This window comes from Podarcis vaucheri, assembly GCF_965113315.1.
Source record: "Podarcis vaucheri genome assembly, chromosome: 10".
Lineage (NCBI taxonomy): Eukaryota > Metazoa > Chordata > Lepidosauria > Squamata > Lacertidae > Podarcis > Podarcis vaucheri.
Genome location: NC_138748.1, coordinates 16,887,133 through 16,906,522, shown reverse-complemented (window position 1 = coordinate 16,906,522; position 19,390 = coordinate 16,887,133). Strand labels below are relative to the sequence as shown.

At 42.8% G+C, this 19,390-nt stretch overlaps 2 protein-coding genes and 1 long non-coding RNA gene across 3 annotated transcripts in view; 1 reads left to right on the top strand and 2 right to left on the bottom strand.

Annotated features, from left to right (window-relative positions):
- IQUB (IQ motif and ubiquitin domain containing) overlaps positions 1–5,596 on the bottom strand; it is a 40,855-nt gene extending 35,259 nt beyond the window's left edge. Inside the window, exons 1-6 of the mRNA XM_082239557.1 lie at positions 5,376–5,596; positions 3,252–4,018; positions 1,378–1,512; positions 801–968; positions 525–700; positions 148–303 (exon numbers count right to left, since the gene is read on the bottom strand). Of these exons, the coding sequence (XP_082095683.1) occupies positions 148–303; positions 525–700; positions 801–968; positions 1,378–1,512; positions 3,252–4,018; positions 5,376–5,581 (1,608 nt within the window). The 5' untranslated portion in view covers positions 5,582–5,596. The remainder of the gene's footprint in view (positions 1–147; positions 304–524; positions 701–800; positions 969–1,377; positions 1,513–3,251; positions 4,019–5,375) is intronic.
- Positions 1–19,390, top strand: part of LOC309541781 — a 575,734-nt gene that overhangs the window by 532,701 nt on the left and 23,643 nt on the right. The gene's annotated exons all lie outside the window — the stretch shown is intronic.
- Positions 9,208–15,222, bottom strand: NDUFA5 (NADH:ubiquinone oxidoreductase subunit A5). The gene is made up of 5 exons (XM_082239928.1): positions 15,094–15,222; positions 12,296–12,340; positions 11,749–11,865; positions 10,494–10,559; positions 9,208–9,398 (listed from the first exon to the last, which is right to left on the bottom strand). Exons 1-5 carry the CDS (start codon positions 15,112–15,114, stop codon positions 9,297–9,299), a joined length of 351 nt encoding a protein of 116 aa, XP_082096054.1. The 5' UTR covers positions 15,115–15,222; the 3' UTR covers positions 9,208–9,296.

Here is a 19,390-nt window from a genome sequence, read left to right as displayed (position 1 = left end):
AAATTTCACTTATCACATTTGTCATTTGCAGTTTAATGTTATAGGTGTCTAATCAATAGGACTTCTCTCCAGGTAAGTGGGTATAGGATTGCAGGGTCTTTTAATCTGCTGGGTTAAAGGTGATAATTCAACGGACTAAGTACTTACTGCCTGAAGTCTTCGTGCATGGTATTCATCAGCTGTCACATACCCTTTTGGTTCTATCAATCTGTCAGTGACATTTGAAATATAGACACCAATTTTGGTCATCTGAGTGGAAGTTGAATTTCTCGTATTCTGCAGCTTTTTCCTCTCAACAACTGTCTAGAAATAAAATTATTCATTTTAATGATCACATAATAAAGAGAGGCTGTGCTAGAAACATTGGACAAATTAAAATGACTACAAAGCACATTTACAAAATGGATGAAGAAATAACTCATCTAATTATAGGATTCTAATTTGTTAGAAGCTACTTAGCTTTGCAATTACTTTATACAATTATTTTCATATTAATGCTTTATTTTATACTCTGGCAAACATACCTGTGTTGACCTACAGAACTCTTCATAGCCTTTGTCTGGACGTTTTTTGGGGTCTGTCTGTGATCCTGCATTATGGTATTCTGTGCCTGTTTCTTTATGTCTATATCCACCCAAAAAAGGTTTCTGAAAATTTGGCCTTTTAATTGACACGTTTATTTCCTTAAATGTTTCTGCATCTGTTCAGATTAAACAGTATTATTAAATTATACAGAGAATGTTACAGAATAATATCTGACCAGAATGAGTTAGAGTGCATGTTTCAACATTGCCGTCTACCTGTTTGCACTTTAAAAGTTATAACATCAGGCATGTAGTATTCCTCTAGGAGTTTAGATGCTTTAAGGGAAAAGTTTTCTTCATCAAGGGAGAACATATCAACTTGTATGGTCCCATAAGGTTTAGCATCAAGATTCCATAGCGTTTCACTATTGTCAGTTATTCGCCCTAAAAGTAAATATTGATTATTAATATTTCACATCAGATTAAAAAATCAACATTTTCTTTTTTTAGAAAAAAAATAATTAAGGATGGTTTTGGAAATGCAACCAGCTCAGGGAAAGCCTGTAGCAATGCCGTCCCAAGTCCCAATCAAAGCTTTTTTCTCCACATCCATCTTCTATCTAGTTCGTCTATTATAAAGCAAGAGTTTAGCAAAGGAACTACTTATCTTTATGAGAATGACTCAAATTAACATCAAGACAAATTAACAGAGACCAAACAAAAATTGAAAACTAAATAAAACAACAGCAAAATACGAAATCTCTCTAGCAAATCACAACTTTTCTGTTGCTGTTGTTCATAAGCAAACCTTGATCAATACTCATTTTAATTCTCACTAGTGGTTTATACATACCTAGCAACATAATTTGTAAAATATCCGGTGGTATTTTTAAGCGTCCTGCGCAGTACTTCTTCATTTGCTCCACGGTTTGGTTAATGTTAAAAGACTTAGTGAAAACCTGGATAGCAGGATGTAGCATGAATCGAACTGAAAAAACAAAAACAAAACATCTGTTATTGTATTTCATCAACAGCAGATTCTAAAAACTGTACTGTTTAGTTAGATGAATTAATTCAAGTTACTGCTGAATTTTGCTGGGACGCGGGTGGCGCTGTGGGTAAAAGCCTCAGCGCCTAGGGCTTGCCGATCGAAAGGTCGGCGGTTCGAATCCCCGCGGCGGGGTGCGCTCCCGCTGCTCGGTCCCAGCGCCTGCCAACCTAGCAGTTCGAAAGCACCCCCGGGTGCAAGTAGATAAATAGGTACCGCTTACCAGCGGGAAGGTAAACGCCGTTCCGTGTGCTGCGCTGGCTCGCCAGATGCAGCTTGTCACGCTGGCCACGTGACCCGGAAGTGTCTCCGGACAGCGCTGGCCCCCGGCCTATAGATGTGAGATGGGCGCACAAACCCCAGAGTCTGTCAAGACTGGCCCGTTCGGGCAGGGGTACCTTTACCTTTACCTTTACTGCTGAATTTACCTTTCCTTCTCTTCTGGCCTTGGTAGAATTTTTTTTTTTAATGTAACAGATTATGTGACATGTTATAATCTACTTCTTTGAAATGTGATTATTTCAAGATCTGCTATTATAGAATAATAACTATGACACCATTTAAAATAAAAACATACAAAAAAGAGACAATGATATATAATCCTTTAGCTGTTATAATGATCAAAAGCAGCAACAATTTACTCTATGCACACACCAGCAACATATACCTTGTACCCAAAGTGGTGTCTCTAGATATGAACAAAACTTAATTCCACTTGCATGGGGCGTGGGGGACCCAGCCCACTGAAATCAATTGGGAAGCTTTTGCTCATATGGACAGCTTTTGTACAAATTCTGGAGTACACGTATACAAAAAATAATTATTTCCCCCACATACAAATCTGACAGTGCAATTCTAAGCATGCTTACTGAATATCAAAAGCCACATTTAGGAATGAGCCTAACTGGGTTGAGGTCACCATGTAAGTATTTGTTGCCAAACCCATGGAGGCTTGGCAAGCTCCTGAAACTGACCCTTTTCAGTTGAGGGACCCAAATGGTAGCATTCATTCTCCTACTCTATAGCTTCAGCAAACTGCATTGCAGTGATTTCGCAAGACATTACTGTTCCATGCAGCTTTCGGCTTTTGATCTTTTTTCTTGTCACTTTTCTGTAAATTGGTGGTTGCTATACAATGTTTAGTTTTTGTTTTTAGATTTATTTGCTGATTTATTTTACTGTCCTCCCTGTACATTGCATTGGGCTCAATTTGTGGGAAAGAAGCATATAAACTGAGGTCCAGTGCCAAGGGCCTTCTGGCAGTTCCCTCACTGCGAGAAGTGAGGTTACAGGGAACCAGGCTGTGGCGCCTGCCCTGTGGTATGCTCTCCCACCAGATGTCAAGGAAATAAACAACTATCTGACTTTTAGAAGACATCTGAAGGCATCCCTGTTTAGGTAAGTTTTTAATGTTTGATGTTTTACGGTGTTTTTAGTATCCTGTTGGAAGCCGCCCAGAGTGGCTGGGGAGGCCTGGCCAGATGGGCGGGGTATAAGTAATAAATTATTATTAATAAAAATAATTTTTATTATTACTAAGGAGCCACTAGCTGGAAGTGATTTTAGTGGACCTAAGAAAGTGACACATTTCAGTCATCAACATTATTAACATCATCTAATCAGTAACAGTTCTTAGTCGTAAAGGCAGCAGCAATATATGGTATCTGACAACTGCTCACCTGTTACAGTAGCTTCTTCGGTACTTGCTTCAGACTCTTCTCTTTCAGATGCTAACGCTTCTGTTAACAAAGCACTTGCAGCACGCATATGTGCTGCAAAATCAGCCGCCCTTTCAGAAAAACTTTCAGCAGCACCAACAGAAGCAGCATCAGCAGCAACAACTGTGATATTAGATGCATCTGTGTCAACTATAGGTGGTTCGATTTTGACACCAAGATCTTGGAGCTCTAGAATAGCTTCCTGAAACCCTGGAACCACATCCTGGGATTTTGGATGAGCTTCTTCTTCTTTTTCTATCACGTCCAAACCCTTTGTCAGTCCGTCTGCAGTAGCTGGCTCCTGAACCCTTTCTGCAGCAGCGACAGGTTCCTCAGTGGCAGCCGGTACTGTAACAGCGGCTAGTTCCTCAGTGGCAGCCGGTACCGTAACAGCAGCTAGTTCCTCAGTAGCAGCCGGTTCCTCAGCAGTGGCTACTTCCACCATGGCAGCCGGTTCCTCTGCAGCGGCTGGTTCCTCAGTAGCTGTCAGCTCCTGTCGTGGTTCCCCAGCATCACCCAATTCACGTGTTGCTAATTCTGGGCCTTGTTCCTGCTCCGTAGGCAGGTTTGTTTCATTCTGTTGTGTTGCACCTGTCTGCTCTTGCGTAGTTCCTACAGTCTCGGCACTTTCTTCTGCTTGTTTTGTTTCAGAAGTGTCCTCCAAAATTTGAGTTTCAGCCTCTGCTTCAGGCAGGCCACCTGCCTTTTCTTCTGGATCAGCCATTTTCCTGAAAGGAGAAGTACACCTTTTTAACCTTCACATCAGCTGAAAGCATAATTTACAGGGAAATGTCAACTAAAAAGTACATTTAGTCCTTTGTCTTGAATAACTGGTTGCCCTTTGTACAACACAACTGCTGGGTGGACGGACCTCATCCTACTAAGCACACACAAACTATAAAATTTCAGTTACAGATAGGTAGCCGTGTTGGTCTGTGTATCTGAAGAAGTGTGCATGCAAATGAAAGCTTATACCAAGAACTAACTTAGTTGGTCTTTAAGGTGCTACTGGAAGGAATTTTTTTATTTTGAGTATAAAATTTCAATGTGCTGTGCGGCCAACTACTTTTGCATTCCAGAATGCAACTTTAGAGACTAGTTAAGAGCATATCCCATGGACACTAAATGAACAGCATGCTTTTCTTCTTTGCCCAGTTTCAATTCCTACTTTTCTATGCTGAAGGACTTAAAAGTAAGAAATCTGTTAAATAGTGGGTAGACATAGCAGACGACGCAGCGATTTCTCCAAAGCAGCTCTTTATCTGTAAGCTGGAACAGAACTGAACTGAACAGCAGACAGCTCAGCCGGCCTGCTTTTATAGGCAACCGGCTGTCAACATTGTAGCAACAACAACCCAGGGTTTCCCGCCTAAAGTAACTGACGTGGACCTGAGTGAAAACTACCTTATATACACGATACTCCTGGTGGCCAGGGTGAGAACTTCAACACATAACAAAATCTACATTTTAAAACTTGTCATTGAAATTAGGTTTCTTAACTAGTGAATCTACTCATTAAAATTAATCTCCCATCTATCAACATTTTAAGGGGGCACATGCAAACTATTTGGACTACACAGAAATGATTGCATTTGGGAAGTTAAGCCTGAATAAGGGAGAAAAAATGTTGTTTAAGGAGAAATCAGCACGCAGCACCTTTATTTTTTAATTATTTTTTATTTTATCATCATTTATTAAATCAAATGGCATCACATGTACCACATTATCTGTAGTGCTCGACGCGCACAGGAACTACAGCTCCCAGAATGCAACACGAGCCATCCATCATTATTTATGTGAGGCGAGTGAAGGGGACAGAGAAAACCCGCTGCTCAGTTAACCCGCTCAAAACCAACCGACTACTTGTCCCGAGGTGCTTTGCGCCGCCGCCATGACGCCTTTTAAACGTAGCCCTCGCGCGCAGCATGTCGGGAACTGTAGTAAAGCACTCAGCCAGCCGTTCACGTCATGGCGGCTCCGCCTCAGCTCCTTTCCAGTTTCTCTGCGTTATTCTCACACCGGATGGTTAATAATGATAATAATAATAATATTAATGACGGCATTAATAAAGGCGGAGGAGCTTACCGTAGCGCTAGGTCCTCGCGTACGTTCCCCGAAGCGGCCGCTGTATCAACCCAACCCGCTCCGCCTCCAAGCGGGAACGGAGAGTCGCTGTATCCATAGCAACCGCGGCGGCGCCAACTCTCGCGAGAGGCAGGACAAAGCGAGCCAATCAATGTGTAGCTGAAAGGGACGCATGCGCGACACACTCTTGCGTGCCAGTTTTCCATACAGCGGGGCTGGCGAGATGGAGAATGCAGGCGCGTGACTGTTGTGCGGTGCAAGCGGGGCTGTCAGTACCCGCGCCAGGCTGTTATTTTGCGCGCTAGGCAAGGCTCACTACTTGCACACAACCCCAAAAAGAATCGCTAACTTTGATCTTCAAAAACAGATGACTTGCAGGAAAAAAGCACAGAAACTGTTCCATTTATTCTAACGTGCAATAATAATACTGATGAATTGAACAAATTGCATATGAACGCAGACTTGCCATGGACAAATTCAATTCTTATCAAAATCCATTCTTACAAATACTGTTAATAGGTTAAGATCTGGTGAAGTACAATCACGATTTTGTAAAGTATCGAGTTTTGGGGTTTTTTTCTCCTCCCCTCCCCCTTTACTTTCCCTTCTACAGGTGCTGTTTCTCTTTTATTTATGCTCTCACAATGTTTATAGTTATGTACTTTTTAACTTTCAACAAAGATATCTGGGGGGGGAGGAGTAAGTTATACCAAAACCTTTGATTATCTTCCTCAAATACAAAAGAAAATGTTTTAGCACAAAAACATCTTCTGATTTGTGATGTAAAAATTTAAGTCTCTTCAGAGTGTCAAGTTTCAGGTGCACAAAAATCTTGCTTTGCTTGCTGCTGAGCTTTCCCTGCCTTTCAGAGGGTTGGACTAGATGACCCTCAGGACCCTTCCAAATCTACAATTTTGTGAAAAACTAATTCTAATGTATGAATTGCTTTTAAAATGATAAAATGCTCCAACATATATAAGTAAAATATCAGAATTTTTAAAGATATAACAAAAAATAATGGGTATAAAGCTGCCCTCTGAGATCTGCATCCTAGACAGTTGCCTAGCTGATCTAATGATAGCACTAGCCCTATGAGAGTTGTTTTCGCAGCTGCACCTCTTGAAAATCCCTCTCCACACTAAAGGCATCACGGTCCTCTTGGACACCTGTGTATTTTGTACCTTGAACTAGGTGCATAAGGCTGCATTCTAAACTTTAAAGCACACTAAATTGGAAGTAAAAGCTTTACAGGTTTGAATGATTGGCTGCCTTTATAAACGCTCATTTTGTGTTAAAAGGGGCATAGCAGTGCAGTGTCATGCTATGGGAGAGTATGAGTTCACCACAATACAACTTACAGGAAAGAAAGGTAAAGGTAAAGGTACCCCTGCCCGAACGGGCCAGTCTTGACAGACTCTGGGGTTTGTGCGCCCATCTCACTCAAGAGGCCGGGGGCCAGCGCTGTCCGGAGACACTTCCGGGTCACGTGGCCAGCGTGACAAAGCTGCATCTGGCGAGCCAGCGCAGCACACGGAACGCCGTTTACCTTCCCGCTGGTAAGCGGTACCTATTTATCTACTTGCACCCGGGGGTGCTTTCGAACTGCTAGGTTGGCAGGCGCTGGGACCGAGCAGCGGGAGCGCACCCCGCCGCAGGGATTCGAACCGCCGACCTTTCGATCGGCAAGCCCTAGGCGCTGAGGCTTTTACCCACAACGCCACCCGTGTCCCTAAAGCATCCGCGTCCAGGAAAGCTACACCACATTTATTCCCTCTATGTCAGAGCTTGCCAAATTGTGGCCCGCGGACCACCGACTATCCAGTAGCATCACTCAGGTGGTCCCATGCCATGGTGAGCCTGTGAATTTGTGATTGACATGTGATGGAACATTAATGATCCAGATTTACCGTAACTGTATTTTCATTGTTTCTTTCTTATATTGCCTTTCTTTTCTTTTATTAGTTGGAATTCTACGGAATTCAGTTTAGATTGCTATGGAGAACATGGTAACAGTATAATATTTGATAAGCGAAACAATGTTCAAACATACCAGAAATTAACACAAGAAGTTGGCCAACCTTCACAAAAAGCGAGGAAAGGAGCTTGAAGCCAATAAGAAAATTCAAGTTTTAGTCACAAGGATACAGGCTTTTCATCTTGGTGAAACTTGAAAGAGCATTTGTGTTGCACTGATTTTATGTTTCTTTTTACCATAGTCATCTCCATCCAGTTGTGACCCTTCTGTATTTAACGTTTACCACACTGTTACACTTGATGCCCTCTAGTGGCTTTCCTTCTAAAACACAGTATTTTTTACAAGATAGCAAATAACTGTGTTTACAGGTGCCATCCAACACCAAGCATTCTTCAGTCACAGTGATTTGAAGAATTACAATACTTTAAAATATATTTCCAAGCGAGCAGCAATCAGCTTTAAATGTCAGTAAAGCATAAAACCAGGAGTGGCTCCTCCATATGTTGTTGGGACTCCAGTTTCTTTCAATCTCAGACAGCCTGGCCAATGGTCAGAACTGATGGGACTTAAAGAACATTTAACGGGCACAGGCTCCCTACCAGTGTCATACAGAGTAAAAGTTTTATTGTTGCATGCACAGGTTTTTGCTATCCCCAGGCTCATCTGTAGCAGCTTGTTGCCCTGGTGGCATCACTTTGGCTGGTAAGATAGGAAGGAGCAAATCTTTGCTGTTCCCATGCCACAAAATGAACTCACCAAGTCACTTCTGAAAGCTTCCCTTTCTCATCCTACCCAAGCTAGAAAAGAGAACAAGGTCAACTACAGTGGTACCTTGGGTTAAGAACTTAATTCGTTCCGGAGGTCCGTTCTTAACCTGAAACTGTTCTTAACCTGAGGTACCATTTTAGCTATTGGGGCCTCCTGCTGCCGCCGCAAGATTTCTGTTCTCATCCTGAAGCAAAGTTCTTAACCCGAGGTACTATTTCTGGGTTAGCGGAGTCTGTAACCTGAAGCGTCTGTAACCTAAAGCGCCTGTAACCCGAGGTACCACTGTATTACTTGGGGGGAAAGGCTAATTAACCAGAGAAAGCAGGCAGCTCTGCTCTGCCAATGGAAACAGCATGGAAACAGAGAACTGTTCCTTCCTCCACAGGGATACAAAACTTAGATAGGTCTGGCACATAGGAAGCTGCCTCATAGAGTCAAGGCATTGGTAATCTAGATCAATGTTGTCTACACCAACAGGCAGCAGATGCTTTACCACTAAGCCCTTTCCCTCTTCCTCTGAGAGTGGAGGTAAACCATGGATGATCTCCTCCTCCAATACAGCCTATGTTATTAGCAGCTTGTTCTAGAACCTAACAGACTCAGTCTTTCTCCTGTGCACATAAGAAGTACAGTAGGGAATAACAGAGTTCTGGGGGTTTTTTGCCCTCCCTCTCATTCCACAAGCATGGAGACTCAAACAGGTACTACACCAAAGCAGTCCAAAGAACAGGAAGCATGTTCATTTCTTCCAAATGCTCATCTAGCCCATCTGCTTGTTCAAGAATGCACTGGGTTGGAACCCATGCACTGGGTTGTTGGTGGCAGAGTGGGGGAAGAAGGTTCCTATATGCCCTATACAGATTCCCATACATGCAAGTGTCTATAGAATTTAAGATTATAACAGTTAAATTGTTGAGAACCATTCGCACCTGGTGGTAAGTTCACAGTGATCTTCCAACTAATGGGTTGTAATCAATGCTAGTCATTATTCAGGGAAGATGCACTGAACTAGCATGCCATTAATTTCAACAGGTCTGCTTTGAGTACAGCTTACTTGGATATATAACCAATAATTATAGCAAACAAATCTTATGAGTAGAATTAAGATATTTTTCATTCATGTCCAGCATACATTTGATTACATCTTTTTCACTTCCAAAAGCTACAAATAACATTAACTATATCGGCCATTTCCACTGATCAGACGGAGGTTCTTCAACCAAAGGCTCCCAGGGTCGCCACTGCACCATTTTCCTCGCTAGGCTGAGCTCACTTTCAGCCTGTTAAAACAAAAAAGGATATTATTATTTTTTATTTTAAAAAAAACCTTCCCAAAGTTGCTGCATCTAAGCTAGACAATGAACATCTATTGGATAAACTAATTACATGCTAAAATAAAGATTTTTGTTGACACTGCTTGTTATCAAACAATTTAATTGGTACAGCACTGGAATACATAAGCACTGTATATCTTTTGATCAAGTCAGTGGTCCTGAAGACTGTTAATGCATCAGAGAGCAGTGCACCCAGTCTGGTAAAGACAGCTTAGAGCTCCATAATGGGGTAACATAGAAAACCAAGGGGGGAAGTCAGCATTGTGCTCTTTCGATAGTCCCACCCTCCCAAATATTTTAGTTTGCCCAATGGAATGATCTCTCTCCCCCCCCCCCACATGCTGTTCTGAGGATTCTCCAGGCACCCCCTCCCCAAGCCCATTTGGGGAGTATGCAGGGTGGGGCGATTATTCCCAGTTGTGCTAGCAGGAGTCCTTGCACTGAATCCTGATTGCATGCCTAGTTAGTTGTATGCAGCCCTCAACATTTTTGTAATAAGGGTTTTTGCTACCAATATTTCAAAGAGTACCATAGTTTCAAGGGGCAGTATAGACAAGGTTATGTTAGAAAAGGTTCCATCAGTATAGCAAATGCTGTAACACTCGTCTTTATGTCTGCCTTATTAGGACGTAAGAGGTTAAGTGACCGGCTACATTGTAGGAAATTCTTTTTTTCTATTTAGCAGAAAAATTTAGTTTGCCATGTATAATAACACCATATTTGGTGAGATTCAGTGAGACTTACTTCTAAGTAAATAAAGGATTGCATTATGGTTTTTTTATATAGTGACAGTTAACATTTCATATTTTGCTGTCGTAAAGGCTGGTCTCCACCTTGACAACAAACTGACTAAATTTTCTCTACAGAGAACCCCCCCCCCCAAAAAAAAAAAAAATAATAATGTCTCACTTTCAAAATTCAGCATTTTAAACAGATAATTGGATTCCTTTCAATTTTTCAGTAGAGCCTATAAGAAACAGTTGCATATTTGGCAAGTCCTATATTTGCTAAATAATTATATATTTGTGAAGAAGATATTACCTGCAAAATCACTTCTTCTATCTGTCCACCATTGATTTTACTTTCCAGTTTTTGCACATCAGGTTCCTGCAAGTTCAAGAACAAGTGAAAGGCTCAGATGTGCTCTGATGTATGTTCAAACAGTATCTTTCTATATCTCACTCAGAGTAAAAAATAACCCAATGAGTCTTTTCCAAAAGTGGCATATAGTCTAGAATAGTAGTTCTTTCTCAGAATGTCAAAAGGAACAAGAAGCCATAGGTTGCCAGCTGCATATGTCCACACCCTTTCAATTCAACAAGCAATAAGTAGTTCAGATTACCCTTGTGGAAAAGTTAAGGCTTTTCAAACATCAGATATGATGGGGAAAGCCAGCCAGATGGGCAGGGTATAATAAAGAAAGAAAGAAAGAAAGAAAGAAAGAAAGAAAGTTGCTGGTGGTATTTTAACCATTCAAGAGGGGGCAGAAATTAAGTTATCGTGGAGGACTAAAATGTATATCTTGATCTGATATTGACAAACTTACTAAAAGACATTCGGTTAGTAGACTATTCCTATTCTGGTCTCCAGAGAACACACAGACAATACAAACCCATACAGTAAAAAACAGATGCACTGTATAACCTATAATAGTTCTGGGATGAGTGCAAGATGAAACTAAAACCAAGGCTGCAATCCTGTAAGCCCTGCTGAATTCACTGGAAACATTTGAATGAACGATCCTCAAGGCATCTTAAAACAGATTGTAAAAACATATACACTAAACCCACTCACCCAGTAGCCCTTAGTTCCTGGCCCAGTGTTTGTGGAAGGGGGGAGGGGTTAATGTTTTGTTGCTTCTGTTATACCTATTTATTTGTGCTTTTCTCTTGCATTTTTATTTCGTGAATCACCCTAAGATATTTTGATGAAGGGTGGTATATAAATCTAATAATGATGATGATGATGCCAAAGTGTGTTTCCCTTCAGCTCTGCAGTCTTAAGAGAAGCAAACTTGCTACAGCTCCTTCTCAGATCAATGGATGATCACCTTGCCTTAATACCCTACTTGGAAGAGGTATGTGCGCAGCCTCCCAGCAGCCCTAGATTTTACAGCTGATAGGAGAGGCCAGAGTGGCCTTTCTGTTCAGCTCTCCAGTCCCATGGCAACTAGTGCCAGTTTATGATGCATCTCTATTTGACAGCAATCAAAAAGCAAATCTGGTAAGTGAAGCAAGGGACAACAGGCCACTTGAACAATGCAATTTGAGATGCTTAAAATGTATGACATACTTACTGTTTTTACTATATCAAGCCGCTCATTTACAATGTTCTCCGTATACTTCCTATATGATGCATCTTTGGGCATACTATCCAGAGCAGCAAGGATTTTCGAGTAGAGTACCCGGAGGCGCTGAAAAGATCAGATAGCAAACATTAATTTAATGTGAACCATAAAAGTCTATACAGTGAACTAAGAAGTGTAATAAAAATAACTATAAAGTTCACAGCTTTCTTCAGTAGCAAAGGGAACAACTCTATTAGAATCTTAACCACCTCAAATTCAAGATACTGGAGAAATTGCATGTTAAGGTAGTTAGAACGTTAAGATTAATTACTTTAATAAATCTAATGCAACATATAAAATGAGCCTACTTAACATTCAGAAGCATGGAAAACTCTAGTTATTGGAAGACTTACGTCTTGGCTCACACAAAAGGGGCTGTGTGGACAGTCAAAACAGTTCTTCATATCTCAACTTATTAAGATGAAATATGCTCCTGGTAAGCCATACTTTCCTCATGTTTTCTTCAATTTCAAATGAGCAAATGCTTTATACTTACCTCATGTGGTGCCTCACATACAGCTAGCCCAACTAGTCCAGTGGTCTGCAGAGATTTAAAAATAGATAAGTTTAATAAGTATCCTTAATTAAGGATCGTTTTAAGATGAGTTTTACATTTGCGTGTGTATAAAAATATTGTTTCTGAAGCTCAAAAGACGCTTTTGTTGTTTGGATGCTGCACCAAGCAACACATCTACCACATCATAGAATCACAGAACTGTAGATTCTATGGGTCATCTAGTCCAATCCACTACAATGCAGGAATCTCAATCCATGACACCTGCTTAAAACTCTCTAACAAAGAAAAGTCCACAACCTCCCAGAATCTGTTCCATCGTCAAAGAAGCTCTTACTGTCAGAAAGTTCTCCTCTTTCCCATGCTAAACACACCCACCTCCTTCAACCATTCCTCATGAGGCTGGGATCCCAAGCTGGAAGATCACAGAACTGTAGAGCTGGAAGGGACCACGAGGGTAATCTAATCCAAAACCTATTGCAATGCACGGGTTTCCAGACCCTTGATCATCTTGATCCTCTACACCCAGGATACTACCTCCAAAGCTACTGGAAACTTGAGGCAAGCAGCTTCACTTGCATGGACCAGAGTTTTAAAAAGGATGGTTACACTGCTCTTTTTCCTGGGGGTATGCATACCCCTAAACATTTTGTGAATCTAACGGGAAAAGAAACTAAAAATTAAATAATGTATAGTTTCTTCTCTAGCACAGTGAATTGTTAGTTTTGTTGCTACCCCCGACGGCGGCCTTTTGTCCATTTACAGTATTTATTTTTCCTGATTTGAACTATAAAATGGTGATTTTGAGTCAAAGTGAGAGTATGTCTAAAATTTTTCTTAGTAAAAATAGCACTGGATAACTACAACAACTCAGCCCTTTTGCCAGGGAAGCTGCCACAGGACACCAAGTGATGGGGCTCTTGTAACATTTATGTCCCTCGCATTTCCTCTAATGCACTCAAGGCAGTATGCATAGGGTTCACCTCATCAGTGGTGGATTTATATATAAACAAACTATAGCTTAGGGCCCCACTCTCTTGGGAGCCCCAAAAAAATTTAAAGGGAAAAAACTGGATGTACATTTCCAAAATATACAATAAAAAACAAATACAATAAAACCTACATACAGCAGCAGTGTTTTGTAGGCTCCTATGATGTACCGGTAAGTAATGGGCCTAGCATGCTCCCTAGAATATCACTGGCTTGTTCATTTCTATATATGGGATGCCTACATTCTGCATGGACTGATTGCACGGCAACACTTGCAAATGGCTTTAGATACCTATTAGGTCCATAAATTACCATATAGCATATATTCAACACAAAAACCAGCGACAATTTGTTGTTGACAAAGGATAGCTGGACATATACCTGACAGGTCCTGTATACCTGAAGGAGTGTCTCCACCCCCTTCATCCAGCCCACTGAGGTCCAGCGCCAAGGACCGTCTGGCGGTTCCCTCGCTGCGAGAAGTGAGGTTACAGGGAACCAGGCAGAGCGCCTTCTAGGTAGTGGCTCCCGCCCTGAGAAACACCCTCCCAGCAGATGTGAAGGCAGTAAACAGCTATTTTAATTTTAAAAGACAACTTAAGGTGGCCCTGTTTAGGGAAGTTTTTAATGTTTGATGCTGTATTGTTTTTAATATTTTGTTGGAAGCCACCCAGAGTGGCTGGGGAAACGCAGCCAGATGGGTGGGGTATAAATTATTATTATTATTATTATTATTATTATTATTATTATTATTATTATTATATAAAGGGCCTCATTACCTGCAGTAGCTTAGGGCCTCATCAAACCTAAATCTGGCCCTGTGCCTTATCATTGGTATCTTCGCAGCCAAGGGGTCAGGCTGCGTCCCCACTGAGGGAGCCACAACCAGTTTCCTTTCGTCCTATGAAGCGAGCTTTCGCCCTTGGTTAAGCAACCCGTACGAGGGGACCCGATATGCAGATGACACAACCTTGATGGCAGAAAGTGAGGAGGAATTAAAGAACCTTTTAATGAGGGTGAAAGAGGAGAGCGAAAAATATGGTTTGAAGCTCAACATCAAAAAAACGAAGATCTTGGCCACTGGTCCCATCACCTCCTGGCAAATAGAAGGGGAAGAAATGGAGGCAGCAAGAAATTTTACTTTCTTGGGCTCCATGATCACTGCAGATGGTGACAGCAGCCACAAAATTAAAAGATGCCTGCTTCTTGGGAGAAAAGCAAAGACAAAACTAGACAGCATCTTAAAAAGCAGAGACATCACCTTGCCCACAAAGGTCCGTATAGTAAAAGCTATGGTTTCCCCAGTACTGATGTATGGAAGTGAGAGCTGGACCATAAAGAAGGCTGATCGCCGAAGAATTGATGCTTTTGAATTATGGTGCTGGAGGAGACTCTTGAGAGTCCCATGGACTGCAAGAAGATCAAACCTCTCCATTCTGAAGGAAATCAGCCCTGAGTGCTCACTGGAAGGACAGATCCTGAAGCTGAGGCTCCAATACTTTGGCCACCTCATGAGAAGAGAAGACTCCCTGGAAAAGACCCTGATACTGGGAAAGATGGAGGGCACTAGGAGAAGGGGACGACAGAGGACGAGATGGCTGGACAGTGTTCTTGAAGCTGCCAGCATTAATTTGACTAAACTGCAGGAGGCAGTGGAAGACAGAAGTGCCTGGCGTGCTCTGGTCCCTGGGGTCACGAAGAGTCGGACACGACTAAACAACAACAACATGAGGGGACCCGCCAGCTGCCGCACGACGCCCACCCCCGCGACCGACCTCAACCCTTCTCACCTTCTTCAGGACTCCGGCCATAGCTACTATATGTCAGCTGCCGCGTGCAAGGGATTCTGGGGCAACAAAAAAAAACAACAACAACAGACCAATCCTGAGAACCTACGGAAGCCGGCGAGCCAGCGAAGGCGACGCGCGTGCGCAAGCCGCCGGCTTGTAGGGCAAGGCAATGCCTCCGAGGGCGGAGGAGCGCGCGCCAGCGCTTCTATCACATGACAAGGGTGGGCAACCTCCACGTGAGCATGCGCAAAAGGGCTCTGCGTCGGAGACGTCGCGTAAGGTCGCTTCCGCGTCAGAGACTTAAGATGTACAGCTCTATATGCCCGTAGGACTAAGCCAGGATGCGCATGCGCAGAGCGAGGTTTTGTTTTTAAACGGGAAGCGCTTAGCCTGTGTCGCTCCGAGCGGCTATTGGTTGGTTTCCTCCCGCTGATCTCCATATTTCTCCAAGAGGGCGGGGCGTGTTGCGGGAGAGGTTGTTTTGCACCCGAGTGGTTCGTGGTGGGAAGGAGGGTCAACGTTCGCGCGCGCGCAGTTTAAACGATATATTCAGGGTAATTTTCAAGGAACTCGGCGGAACTCAGTTCCGGCTCCCATCAAGTGGGCGCCATTGCCATTATAAAAGAACGAGGGAAGCGTTCATGTTGAGTTCTGGCACCTCTTTTTCTAGGAAAATAGCACTCTATATATTTATACATATGCATATATATATTTAAAAATATTTTATATTTGGTTGGGATTGCTAGGGTAAATTCTAGGTAGGTTTAAAATAAAAATCCCCACCTAAAATACGGAGCTGGCGCTACCGCCCTACCTTTTCATAACGGTGGTAGACGTCTGAGGTAGTTTTGAGAAGTGCCTCTGAATATGCTGAAGCGCTGCACAAATTCCTAATTTCTGTTGCTCTCCCTCAGGTTGTTAGCACATATTTGGTTCTTCGGGCTCTCTTTTTGCCTCCAGCATGGTCCCCTCGAAGGACCATTGCATTACTTAACTCCTTGCTTTTATAGGCTGCCTTTCTGCCAAGGCGCTTTGCGATTGCAAAATACTGAAGTAATCAAGTAAAATGAAATAAAAGTTGGTTGTGCAAGAGGTCCAGGTGGAGCAGACTTAGAGGTTGCTTTTCCTGCCAACTCCACTCTCTTCTTCCTTCCCACAGGGATTGATGGTTGCAAAGGAAACGTTGCCCTTGACAGAAAGAAGATTGACCCCTCCATACACAAACTACCATCACTACCCCGGTTTAAAGCATATTGCACCTGTTGTACCTAATGGCTTGCAACAAACTTAATTTTCTGCATGTGAAGGTGCTGCGTGGGTTGGCAATAAGGTGAACACGGTTTATGGTCACCTAATAGCCAGTTGGCCCGCTGCATATTGATCCAGTATAATAAAGTGGCTAAAGAAAAGGGTTGAAATTATGAGATCTATACCTGTTAAAATCCAAGTTTAGTACAGTGGTACCTCTGAATACGTACTTAATTCGTTCCAGAGATCCGTTCTTAACCTGAAACTGTTCTTAACCTGACACACCACTTTAGCTAATGGGGCCTCCCACTGCTGCTGCACTGCCAGAGCACAATTTCTGATCTCATCCTGAAGCAAAGTTCTTAACCCGAGGTACTATTTCTCGGTTAGTGGAGTCTGTAACCTGAAACGTATGTAACCTGAAGCGTATGTAACCCGAGGTACCACTGTATAAGGAGCTCACACTAAATTTCATTTCATGATTAGTGTTTCCACCTTACCCCATTCATGTTGTCACCAGCTCAATAATCAAGTGCTTTTACAGGAATGTGGCCTAAGATTGCAATCAAAGGTACATTTAATTGGAAATAAGTCCCACTGGACTCAGTAAGATGCTTCCAATAAAAACTTCAGATGATTGTGTTTAATCCGTGTTCTATGTGCACACATGTACAGGTAACTCACATCTTACGCTTATTTACTTAGAATAATAGAATTGTAGAGTTGGAAGGGACCACGAGAGTCATCTAGTCCAACCCCCTGCAACATGGGGCTCAAACCCACAGCTCTCAGATTGTGTCTCATGTTCTACCAACAGAGTTATCCCAGCTATCCTGTGATCCCAGCTTTGCATGGGTAACATGCATACATAAGTAGGAGAGTGAGAAATTCTGCCCTCCTAGGGCTGTATGAAGTGTTCGAAACTCCCATTGCTCTAGGCGCATATTACGACAGGGAATTTCATTAGCGTGAGCAGTTTCTGAGCTCTGGGTGCAATAGTGCACCTGAGATTTCAGATTAGAACTGCAGAATGGAAGGAAAGGAGGACCTTTTTTTCTGCCTCCCCACTTCCAGCTGTTCTCTGAGGACTGGAGAAGAGACCTTAAGAATATTAGGGGGGTGGGCAGGGAAAGGACTAGACCATGTGAAAAATGAATACAATATTTTAGCTGCAGTTTATTCATTTTCAGCTTTGTATTCTTGTTATTAAAACAAGCGTGCCTAGACATTACATTGTTGCACCCATAACCTAGGTTCAAGGTGCCATTTAGCTCCTAGCTTTCATATCTCAGTTTCTAACACTGGCTGTCTGAGATCTTGTGGGAGCCCCCTTGCAACCTCAGAGCCTTGGGGATTTGGAAGCTTTCCACATTGCATGACAAGGACTGTTGGGCACTGGCTTCAGGCAGGTAGAGCTGTTGCAGGGGTTCTTCTGGCTTTGCAGGATTTTGCTTAAACGTGATAGCCAGGAGCATAACCCCTGTATAAGAGGAGAACTACCTGTTTGTAGAAGCCTGCCTTTCTACCAAATAAATGAATAATTACCATCCTGTGCTGAACTAAACAAGGACATCTTCACAACTATTTTGTAGCCAGCAGCCATAGAAGTATTTTCCTAGCTGCCTTCTGTTCTATTTTTAAAAATTAGACTAGCAGTTAAAAGTTAAATGTAAAGGACCCCTGACAGTTAAGTCCAGTCACGAATGTCTCTGGGGTTGTGGCGCTCATCTTGCTTTACTGGCCGAGGGAGCCGGCGTTTATCCACAGACAGTTTTTCCGGGTCATGTGGCCAGCATGACTAAGCCGCTTCTGGCGAACCAGAGCAGGGCACGGAAACGCCGTTTACCTTCCCGCTGGAGCAGTACCTATTCATCTACTTGCACTTTGACATGCTTTCGAACTGCCAGGTTGGCAGGAGCTGGGACCGAGCAACGGGAGCTCACCCCTTCGCAGGGATTTGAACTGCCGACCTTCCGATCGGCAAGTCCAAGGCTCCATGGTTTAGACCACAGCACCACCCACATCCCTAGCCTAGCAGTTAGTGGATTGTATTTGCATTGCCGCACAATGTGCTTGCCAGCATATTTGGCATTACAGTGCATCCCCTGGATACAAATTTAATTCATTCCAGGGGGCACCCCACAAAATCTGTATCCAGAGGCGCGGCTTTTGCACACATGTGCAGCACATTAGAGTGCTTCTGTGCATGCGGCAGAGCGCTTCTGCGCATAGACGAGTGGCAAAACTCAGAAAAATACTTCCAGGTTTGCCGCTTTCACAACCCAAAGTTTACGTTACTTGAGAGTACAGTGGTACCTCGGGTTAAGTACTTAATTCATTCCGGAGGTCCGTTCTTAATCTGAACCATCACTTTAGCTAATGGGGTCTCCTGCTGCCACCGCACTGCCGGAGCACGATTTCTGTTCTCATCCTGAAGCAAAGTTCTTAACCCGAGGTACTATTTCTGGGTTAGTGGAGTCTGTAACCTGAAGCGTATGTAACCTGAAGCGTATGTAACCCGAGGGTCTACTGTACTGAAAACAGTATAGCCCTCCCGCATTTTGAAAATCCCACTAATTAGAAGGGGAGGAAGCAATATGAATAGCTATAATATCACAGGAAACATGCATAGAGGCCAAAGGAAATTTAGATTCAGGTGCACAGAAAAGATCTGTCAACAACTGTAAAGAAGCACTGAGCTATCGTTTAAACTTCATTGGCCTTTAATTTTGAAGCATGATGCATCACGTTCTATTAAATGTCACTCCCTAACTTACCAGAATCAACATCACCTTGACCCATGTTTTTGGCCGAAAGTCAAGCTAGCTTAGAAACTGCCTTCCTGTTCAGAATGGAAGCAGTACTTCTAGTAACGAACAGATGCTGAGAGGGGAAATGAAATAAACAGATAACAGTAGCTGTCACCATTATGAACTGGTGAGCTTCGTTTGGGCATCTTGCCAATCAGTGCTGCCAGTAGAATTGATGCATTTTCTGTATGCCTCATAGGCATATGCTAAGATGCTTTCAGATCAAAAGTATACCAGCT

Bases quoted from the DNA above. Each gene is read 5' to 3' on its own strand.
- NDUFA5 (XM_082239928.1), bottom strand. From the start codon at position 15,114: ATGGCCGGAGTCCTGAAGAAG. The intron at 12,341-15,093 runs GTGAGAAGGGTT...AAATCTCTGCAG, and splicing joins TGGCCGGAGTCCTGAAGAAG to ACCACTGGACTAGTTGGGCT. The intron at 9,399-10,493 runs GTAATATCTTCT...TTGTTTTAACAG, and splicing joins TAGAAGAAGTGATTTTGCAG to GCTGAAAGTGAGCTCAGCCT.